Here is a 14,542-nt window from a genome sequence, read left to right as displayed (position 1 = left end):
TCCCTGTTCTAGTTGCTTTTTGTTTTAGGTGTGGTTAATAACTGAGTTTGCTGTCATTTTACTGTTCATATTTTTAATCTTTTTCTTAGATAAGTCCCTTTAACATTTCATATAATAAAGGCTTAGTCATGATCAACTCCCTTAACCAGACCTTATCTGAGAAGCACTTTATCTGCCCTTCTATTCCGAATGATAGCTTTGCTGGATAGAGTGATTTTGGATGTAGGTCCTTGCCTTTCATGACTTGGAATACTTCTTTCCAGCCCCTTCTGAGAAATCAGCTGACAGTCTGAGGGGTACTCCTTTGTAGGTAACTGTCTCCTTTTCTCTTGCTGCTTCTAAGACTCTCTTCCTATTTTTAATCTTGGGTAATGTAATGATGTGCCTTGGTGTGTTCCTCTTTGGGTGCAACTTCTTTGGGACTCTCTGAGCTTCCTGGACTTCTTGAAAGTCTATTTCCTTTGCCAGATTGGGGAAATTCTCCTTCATTATTTGTTCAAATAAGTTTCCAATTTCTTGCTCTTTCTCTTCTCCTTCTGGTACCCCTATAATTTGGATATTGGAACATTTAAAGATGTCCTAGAGGTTCCCAAGCCTCTCCTCATTTTTTTTGAATTGTTTCTTCATTCTGTTGTGGTTGAATGTTTCTTTCTTCCTTCTGGTTCACACTGTTGATTTTAGTCCCAGTTTCCTTCCCATCACTATAGGTTCCCTGCACATTTTCCTTTATTTCACTTAGCATAGCCTTCATTTTTTCATCTAATCTGTGACCAAATTCAACCAATTCTATGAGCGTCCTGATTACCAGCGTTTTGAACCATGCATCTGATAGGTTGGTTATCTCTGTCGCTTTGTTGTATTTTTTGGGAGCTTTGATCTTTTCTTTCATTTGGGCCATTTTTTTCTCAGTGTGCCTGTTACGTAGTGAGGGGTGGAGCCTTATATATTCACCAGGGCAGGGCAACACAAGTCGCTGTGTTGTGATGCTGTATGTGGGGATGGGGTTCAAGAGGGAACAATGGCACTTGCTCTGTTCTCTGCTGGTTTTCAGTCACTTCCCCTGCTTCCCATAAGCAAAGTGGGTCCTTCTGGTTCTCATTTCTGGGTAGATGGGCTTGTGTACGTTCTAGGACCCTGTGGGTCTCTCCCAACAAACTCTTCTGTGAGGCTGGGAGTTTCTCCTGGTGCCTCAACCGCCACAGGTGTTTTCAGTTAGTGCTTTGAGGCTTTACTTCCCTGAACTGGAACCCTGGGTTGTGCCATCTATTTCTCTCCCCAGTTATTCCTCCTGGTTTATTTGCGCACGCATATGGGACCGCATGCTTCATCAGCCGCTTCCTGAAGCCTTGCCCGCCCTGGTCCTCCAGACACCACCTGGCTGTAAGTCCTCTCCGCAGGGCCGCCTGTCTCTGCCCCTCCTACTGGTCTGGATGAGTGTTTCTTCTTTAACTCCTCGGTTGTCGGACTTCAATACAGCTTGATTTTCTCTCAGTTCTGGTCATCTTTTGTTTTTGAGTTGTTGTCATTCTTTTGGCTGTGCGAGGAGGCACAGTGTGTCTACCTATGCCTCCATCTTGGCCAAAAGTCCTTTTTTTTTTTTTACCTTATCTTTAATCCTGCTCAAACCACACATCATTTAAAAACATACTGATTAATAAATTAATGAAACAGTTAACATAAACTGAACTAGGCCCCAAACACCCAATTGTAGTTTCTCTCTTTAAAAAATTAGTATTTTATATTTATAAAATATAGATATATCATGAAAACATAAGCTCTAAAACATAACAATAAAATAATAATGAACCCACCACCTGCCTTAAGAATTAGAATTTACCAATATCATTCCAAACCAAATCTCTATGCTAGAAAACTCTTGGTTTTTTCCCAACTCAGCGTTCTTAAAACCAGTATTGTCCTTCAAGGTGTAAAAGTTTATTTCTAGTAGTCAAGGGACTCATTTGAGAATAAAGAGATGTATAGTAAGAAAAAACAACTCTCATTCAAATGAGCATTTGCTGGCTCTAATCAATCGAGGTAGTATTTTTTGGTCAAATGTACTAGGTTTGTATCGGTGTGTATTTTGGAGCCTAATTCATCTTGGATCATAACAAAGGTGGACTGTGGGGCAGAGTGAAGCGTAACTGCTTCGTGCCACGGTGACCAAACAGCACAGTCACCACCACACGAAACCATCTGTGAGGCACGTGTGACATCCTGCAGCAGGGCAAGTTAGAACTGAAAGGTGAACCTTTAGTACCACGTAAAATCATCAATATGAACAGTAAATACATACAAACCTAAAGTTCTCAGTCACTTATTTTATAAGTGCCTGAGAAAGCCATTTAGTTAATGAACAATCATGTCGTTTACAATATAAACGACAGCGTGGTCACGCCCCCAGAACTGGGGTGGAGCCTGAATGTGCTCCCTCGAAAAGGCACCCTGCTGTCTGTCTAAGAACTAATGAAGAACGTGGGTAAGAGGCTGCGCTCAAGTCGTTCAAACACACACACCACCACTCTGCATGGTCAGGGTTTGGTTCCCTCACAGGGGGCTAGGACATGGTTACCCCCAAATCCTTTAGGGCACTGCAGAGTGTCCTGCACCCACGGTGTCAGGAAGGGCCACACTTTCCTGACACTGCCAGGGGGGTTCCAGGTCCTCAAAATCCTGGGAAGCTCTGCACTGGAGCGACTAATTACTGAAAAGAAACAGCTTCGCTTCACATGGCCCAGCTGGGCCTGACTGGATACATTAACATTAGTTCATGGATGCAGGTTTTTATAGGACATACAAGAGGAATATGACTGGCATATAAAACTTCACTGGGCTATGAACTGGAGCACTGCTCCGGGCTTCTTTAAAATGCCACGTGAGCCCTGATGAGTGCGGCCTGGTGAGCTGGGCATCTTCCCACACACTGAACGGTCACTGGTTTGCTTTGCAGTGAGGCCTCATTCCTCTGTTGCGGATCAGGGGCTCAGCTGGGGGATGTTTCTTTCCCTCTCTTTCTCCCTCCCTGACCCTCTCCCTAAAAATAAACAAAATCTTAAAAAAATACATATATAAAATGCCATGGGATTAAAATTTAAGTATTTAAGGCAAAGATATTTTCACATTCACAACTTTTTGAAAAAGGAAATATGTAATGTACAGCATAGTGACTATACTTAATAATACTGTACTATATATTTGGAAGTTGCTGAGAGTAGATCTTAAAAACTTTTCATCACAAGAAAAGCAAATTGTAATTATGTGTGGTGATGAATGTTGACTAGACTTACTGTGGTGATCATTCTGTAATACTATATTCAAAATATTGAATGAAACATTACGTTGTACACCTGAAAATGTTATGCCAACTATATCTTTAAAAAGCACTCACAAATTAAATAAAAGGAAAATACTCTCAAATTTATTTGAAGAGATAAAGGTTTCCTACACTATTTGAGATATTTCTTTTACAATTTTATTTATTTATTTTTAGAGAGAGGGGGAGGGAGGGTGGAAGAAAGGGAGAGAAAAAAATCAATGTGCAAGAGGTGATTGATCAGCTGCCTGTTGCACGCTGCCAGGTGGGGACCTGGCCCACAACCCAGGCACGTGCTCTGACTGGGAATCAAACTGTCAGCCTTTCAGTCTGCAGGCCAGCACTCGATCCACTGATCCATGCCAGTCAGGGCTGACATTTGCTTTTTAAAACTTTATAATACGGTTTGCCACACAGTATAAAATTCTTTACATATTTAAATTGTCTCTTTTTTTTAAAGAATTTGGAGAGCTCCTGTCATAGGTTGAAAAAAATTGGGTGGGGGGGCCTTCTCAACCTCAATGCTGCTTATGTCAACTAAAAAAACAAAGTTTTGACTTCTGGTCAAGATGGAGGCATAGGTAAACATACCTTGCCTCCTTGCACAACTGTAGCAAAATTACAACTAGGCTACAAAACAAATATCATCCAGAAATGTCAGAAAACCAAGCTCTACAGAAGTCTGACAATGAAGGATTTAAAGAAGCCACATTCACCCAGCTGGGCCATGCCACTAAGACACGGAGTCAAAGTAGCTCTATGTAACACACAGAGACAAACGCAGGAAGGCTGTCAACATGAGAAACACAGAATATGGCCCAAATGAAAGAACAGAACAAAACTCCAGGAAAAGGATGAAATGAAATGGAGATAAGCAACCAATTAGATGCAGAGTTCAAAACACTGGTAATCAGGATGCTTAAATAACTCACTGGGTACCTCAACAGCATAAAAAAAGACCCAGGCAGAAATGAAGGTTACATTAAGTAAAATAAAGGAAAATCTACAGGGAACCAACAGGGGAAAGGATGAAGCTGAGAATCAAATTGAGAATCTGGAACATAAGGAAGAAAGAAACATTCAATCAGAACACCAGGAAGAAAAAATAATAACACCCCCCCCCCAAAAAAATAAGGTTAGGCTGAGGAGCCTCTGGGACATCTTCAAACGTACCAATAAAATCATAGGGGTGCCAGAAGGAGAAAAGGAAGAGCAAGGAACTGAAAATTTATTTGAAAAAATAATGAAAGAACACTTCCCTAATTTGGTAAAGGAAATAAACATGGAAGTTCAGGAAGCACAGAGACTCCCCACCAAGAGTGACCCAGAGGATCATAGCAAGACACACGGCATAATTAAAATGCCAAAGGTTAAAGATAAAGAAAGAATCTTCAATACTGTAAGTGGAAAGCAGATAGTTACCTACAAAGGAGTTCCCATAAGACTGTCAGCTGATTTTTTAAAAAAGAAACTTTGCAGGCATGAAGGGACTGGCACGAAGTATTTTTTTGCCAGATGAAAAGTAGGGACCTACAGGCAAGACTGCTCTATCCAGCAAAGCTATTGTTTAGAATCGAAGGGCAGATAAAGTGCTTCCCAGACAAAGTAAAACTAAAGGAGTTCATCACCACCAAGCTATTATTATATGAATGTTAAAGGGAATTATGTAAGAAAAAGATCGTAACTATGAACATTAACATGGCAATAAATTCATAACTACTAACAACTGAATCTAAAAACAAACTAAGCAAACAACTAGAACAGGAACAGATTCACAGCAATCACATGGAGGGTTATTAGCAGGCAGGGGAGGGGGAGAATGGGGGAAAAGGTGCAGAGATTAAAAACCATATTTGGTAGTTACAGAATAGAAAGGGGGATGTTGGAACAGTGTAAGAAATGGAGAAGCCAAAGAACTTGTATGGAAGACCTGTGGACGTGAACTAAGGAGGGGAGCAATGCTGGAGGGAGTGGAGGTACCGGGCAGAGGGGGGACAGGAGGGGAAATACTGGGATGACTGTAATAGCATAATCAGTAAAATACATTTAAAAAACCAGTTTTTAAAAGGCAAAAGATTTATACAATCTGAAGAGAAACCATAGTATGAGAAAAACAGCCTTTAAAGTTAAACAGGTAAGTGAACAGGATATTTAAAACAGGGAAAACAACAGAGTCCTTGCAAAAATACACATAAATTACAGTATGCTTGAAATCCTATAGAAATATATTTTACTTAGAATTCTAATTGAAAAGTAGAATTCCACTGTGTACTCTTGAGCAGTATTTATTCTTAGTAAAATGATAAGCATATGCCTCAAAATGCTGAATGTACAGTTTTTTAAATATATCACTATTCCTGTTCACAAAGGCTTGATAAAAAAACAGGCTTCCTGGGGCTGGACTGGGATGGGAGTAAAAGACAGAAAACTGTACTTGAACAATTAAAATAATTTTTTTTCAAAAAACAGGCTTCCTAAAAGGAGAAAGTTTTATTCAAATAATAGTAACCACACATACTTCTTACTCATTCCGATAAAAACTAAAGGCTCTTAGTCCTGGCTGGTGTGGCTCAGTGGATTGAGCACTGGCCTGTGAACCAAAAGGTTGCTCATTCAATTCCCAGTCAGGGCACATGCCTAGGTTGTGGGCCAGGTCCATAGTTGGGGGCGTGCAAGAGGCAACTGATTGATGTTTCTCTCCCTTTTTTACCCTCTCTAAAAATAAACAAACAAAAACAAAGGCTCTTAATGAAACTCTCTCTTTAAATCCTAAAAAACTCTCTTTGCACACAATTTAGAGCTTCTAGCCTGACCTAAAATGAACCAGATTTAGGGGCAAAGAAAATCATTTTGTCTAGGAAAAAGCTCTTGGTCTTATTAGAAATCATAAGTCAACATAAATCTAATTAGGAAAAAAAGAAAGCATCTTCCCTTTTAACCACATAAGACTTTTTATTCCAAAATCTAGAGTAAATAGTTCATTGGTATAAAATAACTTTCAGAACTTAAAAGCGAAAGTCAACCAAAATAGGTGTGTGATCTATGTCTCTATGTCTCTCTCTCTCTCAGGAAATAGCTCTGCCGTCCTACCTTTTCCTAGCCTGTGTATATATAGATTATGAACCTCGGTCTGAACAATGATTGAATATGTCCTTTGTCCTTGGGAAAACTTGCCTGTAATTCCCCAATTTGACCCAAACAATCTGCTTGTAACGTAGTTTCTTGCCGGCTTTACAGTCGTTGCAACTCCAGCAGCCTTCTGGCATGTCTATGCTCAGGCATTCCGGGTGGAAGGAAGCTGGGCACGATTCACAGCAGAGCAATCTTCCACCTTGAAACAAATAAACAGCCTTAATAACTGAGAAAAGAGGAAAGAGAAAAAGAAAGAAAAAGGAGAAAGTTATCTTTTAAGTGTATTAAATTTGATTCAAATTGGGGGAAAATAACAAAGGGATGGAATCATATCCATGGCGATGGATTAAAATAGAAAGCAAATAAACAGACTTATTAGCTTCTTCCCTTTTCAAGGGTTCAGTAGGCAGAAACTCAGGTTTTGAATATTAAAAGAAACATTACTATACTCCTTGCCCCTGTGTAAAATGTGGCTGTTGAGATACAAGTTTTGTAGGAAGCTAAAACTCTTAATACTTGACAAAATAGTTGCATGAAATCTTTACACAGAGCGGATTTGAGAGCAGATTTTCAAAGAAATAATGTAGCAGCTTACTTTCTTTTCTCCTTGAGAGCTAAGAAAGAAAGCAACGATCATCTTTGTATTTTAATCCAGTGCCACAGTCGACTATATCCCCTTATAATACAATTAGGAAGAATGAAAACAGGCAATAGGTTGGTCAGTACTGTTTCTTCCCGAAAAAGAATATGAAAAAGCAAAGGGGTTGCACTTGCTCAAGCTGGTAAGGATGTAGGTCATCACCTTCTCGGGGAAGATAAACACCGAACAGGCTATAGAGCAGTGGTTTGCAACTTTGTCATAAGCGAGGGTCCTCTCCCTTTCCTCAGGGGCCTGTATGTTTTCAAATATTTTATCAACCCAAAATAAACCCAAACCCATGCATTTTAAAAGTAGTATTTTTCCTGTTTTTATTAACCAAAGAAATATCTAACTACCAATCCAAGCTTCTGAATCCCGTAACAAAACTAGCACTGTCACGCCGAATTGTTTAAATCATAGCCAAATATAAAGAAACTCATGCAGCTTTAGTTTGCATAAATGTGTGATTCTGTTAGATTTTCTGAGATATTAGACATAGTTCAAAAATTTTGTTTACATTAAGCCTTTTCTAACTTCATATTGAAAACCACTGCTTTATAGCATCCAATTAAGTAAAATCATAGCAGTGTAGAATGAAGTACCATATGCAAGGAGATCCCTCCAATTTCCCTAGTGAAATCCTCTCCTTTTAAATACACAAAATGATCTCTGGATTAAGACCAAAACCACTGTGGCAAACAAAACAAAATAATATTACTAAATGCAAAGAAATGAAAAGGATTTGGTGGGGGGGAAAGATAGGTATTTGTAACAGGTATTTCAACAAGTGACAAAGAAGGGTGTTAACCACTGAAGACACAACATGACAAAGACATCTACTGCAAAAAAAATTAATCTTCCCATTGGAAAATCATGTCTATAACCCACAACTTCACTAAGATTTCAAGTCTCATAAGCTAAAGGCTAGGAGTCCTCTATACAATTTTATCAAATCACACGCTCCAAACTTTGGAGGGTTTGCTATCAATTTTCCAGAAAATCTTGTATTACTTCAGATTTTCAAACTTCTAACTGATTAACATAAAAACAAAAAGAAAATCCATATGCAATCAGTGATGAGTTAAATTACTATATTTCCTCTGCTTAAAAGCTTTTACTTCAATCATTGGGATTTTTCCCTTTGTCTGCAAATCTCAATAGGGACTAATGGCTCCAATTCTCCAACCTACAGACTAGCTGTCTGATGCTCTTAGACTAGGCTAAGGAATTCTTCTGTCAGTTTAAACTAAAATGAGATCATCTGTTTTTTTTTCTTCCAACAGAAAGAAATGCACAATAGGAAGAACAGCCTTTGCAAATAGCTCTTAGAGGACACGTGACTTATTAGAGCTGATGCGGCAGAGTCAGACTGGCCATTTTTAACATTATAAAATAATCTGGAGAGTTAAGTCTTATTTCAGAGGAAATACAGACTGAGAATCATCAGTGAAAATCATCACGATTTTTTGACAAAAAATAATACACAAGGGAAATAGAAAAATAAATATATGAACAATCCACCTTGGTGCTATGCAAGGAAACTGCTTCAGGTGCAAACAGAAGAAACGGTTCAACCTAAGCAAACACAGGGCTCAAAATAATTTCAATTTATGTCAAAGTCAATACTGAGTTTTGAAATCAAAGCAAGCAACAATTGAATTAATCTGATTTTAAAGGCAACAGCAGGAAAATAAGGCATTTCCTAAAATGCTTCGGGTAGTCGAATTTTATTGCGTTATGGAGGCAGACCAATGCTGTTTGTTTTGGAAGTAGGTGTCAGCAGTAAGGTGACATCCTGCAACTTCAATGGAAATGAAACAAACAAAAAGCTTAATACCTCTCCAGCCTACTTTTCCAGATTGTAATCAGCTTCTTAGTTACACTTTCTTTTAAGTTATAGGTTGCCACTTAAGAATTCTGATAGAGCAAAAATACATCAAGCAGGCAACAGGAAGGAAAAACAAAACAAAACAAAACAAAACACCCACTTCCAATGCAGTGTATCAGGTATGAATGAACTTTTCTTTAAAAAATCTGAAACTGGCTCCAATATCCTAATGGGATTGTGTACAGGAAAAGGCTTTCACCTTCTAGGTTATTTATTTTACCTGCTGAGACAGTAACTTCCCAAATAATACATTATTGTTAAATCGCTTTTAATTTTTATTACATATGTGCTATGTAAACTAAACACAAGATAAGATTCTCTTCCAAAGACTATGGGAGAACATAAATATACATTTGGCTCCTGACTCTCTGTGGATAAATCATCCATAAGCAGTTGTCCAGCTCACCTGGGCTGCCCTGCAATATCCAGTATTTGGGGCATCCTCCCCAGCTGCCCACTAATGTATCCTAGAAGGGCAACTAGTTTTCATAGCATCTTACCAAAAACAGTTAAGAAACAAAATGATAGAATGTATTCTAAGACTACATCTTTAAGTAACAGTATCTTGGTTTCCCTTTCTTTAATAATCTTGCTATTTAGTTGAAAGTTAGTAACAAATGACATTGTATCTATTGTATTCTAACATGAAAGGTACTTCTACATCAGGCAAATGAGAAAGAGCCCTTAGAATATTCTTCTGTATTAAGCAAAATCCTAGTCTTTCAACTTTAACAACCCGTAGATATACGAAATGTGTGAAAATTTGTTCAAGGAGAAGAGTGAGTAAAAATTTGTAATGGAATTATTTTAAGCCCTTTTTAGTAATTTTGCAGCCGGATGAAGATAGTCACAATCACCAAGGCAGAATTGACTGAAAGCAACAGATGGTGCTTGACAGGCATACATTCCCCCCTTCATTTAGAAAGAAAAAAATAGGAAATGCAAAAATAAAAGCAAGAGATAAACTATTTTGATTTTTACCTTTCTCACATTTCTTTTTGGAAGCTGACGAAGAAGGAATCATAGGTAATTTCATCAACTCTGCACGATTTGATTCATTCAGTAGGTAGTGGGACTTATAGGCATATGAACTGAACATGGGGTCTGAATGGTCCTGAACTATCAGCCCTATACGAGACAAACAGAAAAGAGATGAGCTGCAATGAAACTACCCATGATTCCATGAGGAGAAAAAAATAAACCAACCCCTATAATGGAGCTGCGCTTCAAGTTGGGAGGCATAAAGAAAGTATGAAGAAAAAGAAAGATCTGACTGAAAAATCTTTCTATAGTTATTAAAAGGAGTTTAAGTGACTCATGCCCTACCCCTATGTAGAAACCTACACACCCAGAAGAAAATTCCAAATTAATCTGAAGGTGTAACTACATTTGACATCATACGAAAAACTCCCTAAGAAAAATAAAGCTACATTCCTTAATATTTAGAAGTACTAAGATGACAATCCGGAGAACAAAATAATGTATCACTGAACTGTTAGAAATAAGAATTATTTACAAAACATAGTAGAGCCTGATCTACTGCCCACATATCAAGCAGCACTTAAAGGAAGAACTGTTTCTCCTTCTCTCTATTCAGATCTTGAGATATGTTAAAATAGATTCTAGCTCTCTCTGCCAGATAATGAAGCTTTTCTCTATCAATACAATATTGGTTTTAAAAGGGCCATAATTTGTTGAACTTCGCTGAGGTAATATGAACCATTTAAATTTTTTCCCTGCCATGATATAAAGTGATTACCAACTTAAAAAGTTTATTAAAAAAAAAAAACAGTCTTTTTGATCTACATAAAATCTGCTCTAACCCACTTGTGGCATCTACTTCTCTTCGCCCTCCTCCTCCCCTCCCCTCCCCTAGCTAAGTTCACAACATAGCAATAGGCCAAGGCTAACCTAGGAGCTCTAAGGCCAGGGAAGAGCTCTCTATCTGGTTACTGGTCAGTTAATAATGATCCAGGATTTTGTAATACAAATCACAACAGCAGTTTCACAGAGATCATTTTGAGAAGAGGGAAGAGTTTTGTTTTTAAAGGGGATACCACTTACTTTTTTCTGTGAATGTTATCTTTATTTGGTGCTACCCTACACTGGGGCAGATTTGAGAAATAGCTCTGAACCAGACGACAGAATGGAACTGAAATTGCTAATTGGTAATAATATAAGAATCTTTGAATAAAAGTTATATAATGTCAAATGAATTTCATACATTTAAATAGCGAGAAGTGGTGCAGTATTAAAAACATGGGTTTTGAAATAAGAAAAATCAAGTACACATGCTGGTCCCTCTACGTAACAACTTGTGTTACCTCCAAGTAAATGATTTCATCGGGGCTTCAGTGTTCTCATCCACATAAAATGCAGAAACAACTTCTTTGGGCAACTGTGGCAATACATTCAGATAGTATCTAGTAAAGTTTGATTTACAGATGCAAAATAAATGGCTATCATTATTGAAGGTAAAAGAAAACCCTAATCTAACTTTTCCACTTAAAATGATCACTACGGCCCTGACCGGTGTGGCTCAGTTGGCTGGGTGCTGTTCTGAAAAGCAAAAAGTCAGAGCTGCTGGTTAGGGCACGTGCCTGGGTTGCGGGTTCGGTCCCCAGTCAGGGTGTGTAGGAGAGGTAATGAGAGACATAAGAGACAACCAGTCAATGTTTCTCTCCCACTATTTCTCCTTCCCTTCACCCTCTCTAAAAAAAATTTTTTTTAATCTCTAAAATTACCATTACAAAGAAAGGCACAGAAATTAGCTCACTATTACTTTATACTACCCTCCCAATGAAAGGTGATAACTATGCAGGGTGGGCAAAGCAGGTTAACATAATAGTTAATAGACACTAATCCAAGAGTAAACTGTTTCACATACTCACAAGCGCGAGCCGACTTTCCCCCGCCCCCGCACTACACTGAAATAAGACTGAACCAGACTCCTGTGGCACCATGAGCAGGGCAAAGAATGAGCAATGTTCCTCTAAACCTTGAAGCATTTCTAGGTAATCATATACTTGAGAATTAGCTTAATAATTTTAAACAGCAATAACCATGAAGAAAAACTAATAGAGGCAAGGAACAAAAAGAAAACAAGCTAAGTCTTCTAATACCAAAACATACTGTAGTTTGCCATGTGTACTGTGCTCCTGTGTATAAAGTGCACCTGCATTTTTGCACACATTATACATGAGATTATTATACCTATGTATAGTGTGCTTCCTTATTTTCCCTCAGAAATTTGTCTGACAGAGTGTACATTATATATAGCAAAATGTGGCAAATGATTAAAGTATTCCTTTTAATATGTGGATTTATTATAAAATAATAATAAATTATCTAAAAAGGGGATACCTTTTTAAAGGGGATACCTTTTTAAAAAGAGGTCTCTTTTTAAAAAGGAGACCTCTATATGTAATTAATAAAGAATACATTTATTTCTGAAAGACTTTTAAGCTTTCCTAAATCCCAGTATCTGATTTATTTAGATTAAGTTTCTGTAAAATTCTGGAAAGGAAAATGAAAATTCCTGTTTACTGGACAAAGTTTCAGTTAAAATATTTGGGAATTAAATAATCTTGATTAAATAGGCATTTAAATATACTAAGTCTTTAGAACTCTCAAACTGGTAAGATGCAAATATAGATCCTTTTATTAAAACATGGGCTTTTCCTTCATTTCCATTATCCCAGCCTTTTAATCAAGGCATGTAAGTTAAACTTAACAAAATGGCTAGATTTTCTACAAAACTAGGTCGCTTGACAATGGGCTATTTTCTGATTGTGTTAAATTGAAAATACCTATTCTAAAAGTTTCCCAATTATTGAATGTAATAGAGCCAAAAATATTGATTAATATGCTGATGGTACTTGATTCAGAATGTACTCCAGAGTAAGTCAACACGAGTTAAAACGTGATGTTTAAAATGCTGGCCTAGTTATGCACGCACACGTGCTGCACAGAAACACACGCACACACACCTTTAGTAAAAGTGAGTAGTAATACGTGCCTAGAATGGTAGAATAAAATACCAGCAAAGTGACAGAAACTTAATAGATTAGTGACAGAAACACTCATCTATTTAGAAGTCTCTAAAGCTAGCCACTCAATTGGTGAAGTCAGTATTTCCATCCTATCATTACTTTCTTAGGGAGGGGGAGATGGAAAAGACACTAGTGGTAACTTTGTTTCTTTTGACTGTTTGAATGTTTCAGTCACCTGTTACAATGCGGCAGGACACATTTCAGACCTTCTTCTCCAAGCGCCAGCCAGGTTTCAGAGCAGGATACAATTGTATAATTGCTCTAGTAAAGAAGCACACAGTGCTTCCCTTCTAATGGCAACAACCTCCAGTGCTTACAAAACTTAGACATACTGAAAACAGTGTATACAGTGGACTCAAATGGCTGCTACAAAAAGGACTACCATTTATTTAACCTTTTACTGCCCATTTCCTCTAGTTATTGTTTTTAAAATGAGAGCTACCAAAGCAAAGCAACTCAAGATATATCATACTGCCTACATTCTATAAAAAAATACTTTATGGTACTTTTAGCAAATTTAAAAAGTTATCTCCTACAGCAAAAAGGAAAACCAAAAACCTCATCTTCGGTACAGTCTAAAGAAGTTCTATTTTATATTTATCACAAACTCAAGTTCACTGACCCCTCAAGGATGGGATATTGTTTTTAGTCGATCAACTTCACCTAAACACCAACAGCCTGGGTTGCTGGCTCTGAACTACCACCACCAACATGTGGCCTTGGCTGTATTCCATCAGGCCTTTCTCAATGCCTGACCAAAACATGACAAAATACAACATAAACGATTAAGAAATAAATGTGCTTGGTTTGCTTGCCAATTGGAAACTCAATCAGCTGTAAGCTCTGAATTAAAAAATATGACATGGGAAGATCTACTTTGAATAGAAGAAGTTTGCAGAAGGGAACAGTTTGATCCTTTGACGCTCCAAGCAGAAATGCTAAGAACTTATGTGTGATTCTAAGTTACTTAAAAAATGCAGACTTTAGCCTAATTTATAGAAAAATTGATACTCAAACAATTTGAATGTCTGATGTTATGTAAGAGACTAGTTACTGGAAGTGTTCATCTCTCTCAGGGTTGTTATCAAAACTCTATTTTCATGGGGAAATAGGCCAATGAACTCAGGAAGAGAGAAGAAGAAAGAACTGACACTCACCTCTTGCACAAACGAAACAAAAGCCTACATTTACAGCAGAGGATGAATTACTGCTACGTTTGGAATGATTACTACAGATGAGAATGTAGGAGGACACAAATATGCTTCCAGCAGCAACGCAAGCATCTCCGGAGTGATAGGCTACTGGACATCTCAAACAGCGCATCATGCGACCTGTTTAAAGACAAGTCAGAAAGGACCTATGTAAAAGGCATTATCTGGGTATGTAAGTTGAGATTTTTGGAGTTGCATTCTTCTGGGTTCCCATGTGATGCTGGTTAGCGTAAGATAAAACTATTTCCCTTCCCAAATTTGGCTGTCGCTCCTACGCTGTATGGCCCCTAAACACAGTGCCCATCT

The 14,542-nt window shown here is 37.9% G+C and overlaps 1 protein-coding gene across 9 annotated transcripts in view; it reads right to left on the bottom strand.

Annotated features, from left to right (window-relative positions):
• The window catches only part of NSD3 (nuclear receptor binding SET domain protein 3), a 116,472-nt gene that overhangs the window by 15,562 nt on the left and 86,368 nt on the right, over positions 1 to 14,542 (bottom strand). For 6 of the 9 annotated variants that reach the window (XM_053659894.1, XM_037166955.2, XM_053659897.1 and 3 more), the window contains 3 exons: positions 14,183 to 14,356; positions 9,955 to 10,101; positions 6,488 to 6,671 (listed from right to left, as the gene is read on the bottom strand). In XM_053659894.1, coding sequence (XP_053515869.1) covers positions 6,488 to 6,671; positions 9,955 to 10,101; positions 14,183 to 14,356 — 505 coding nt within the window. The remainder of the gene's footprint in view (positions 1 to 6,487; positions 6,672 to 9,954; positions 10,102 to 14,182; positions 14,357 to 14,542) is intronic. The other 3 variants (XM_053659896.1, XM_053659898.1, XM_037166950.2) reach the window with 2 other exon arrangements.

The sequence above is a fragment of the Artibeus jamaicensis genome, unplaced genomic scaffold (genome assembly GCF_021234435.1).
Source record: "Artibeus jamaicensis isolate MK-2021 breed Jamaican fruit bat unplaced genomic scaffold, CSHL_Jam_final scaffold_833, whole genome shotgun sequence".
Classification (NCBI taxonomy): Eukaryota; Metazoa; Chordata; class Mammalia; order Chiroptera; family Phyllostomidae; genus Artibeus; species Artibeus jamaicensis.
This window is presented reverse-complemented; position numbering and strand designations above follow the sequence as displayed.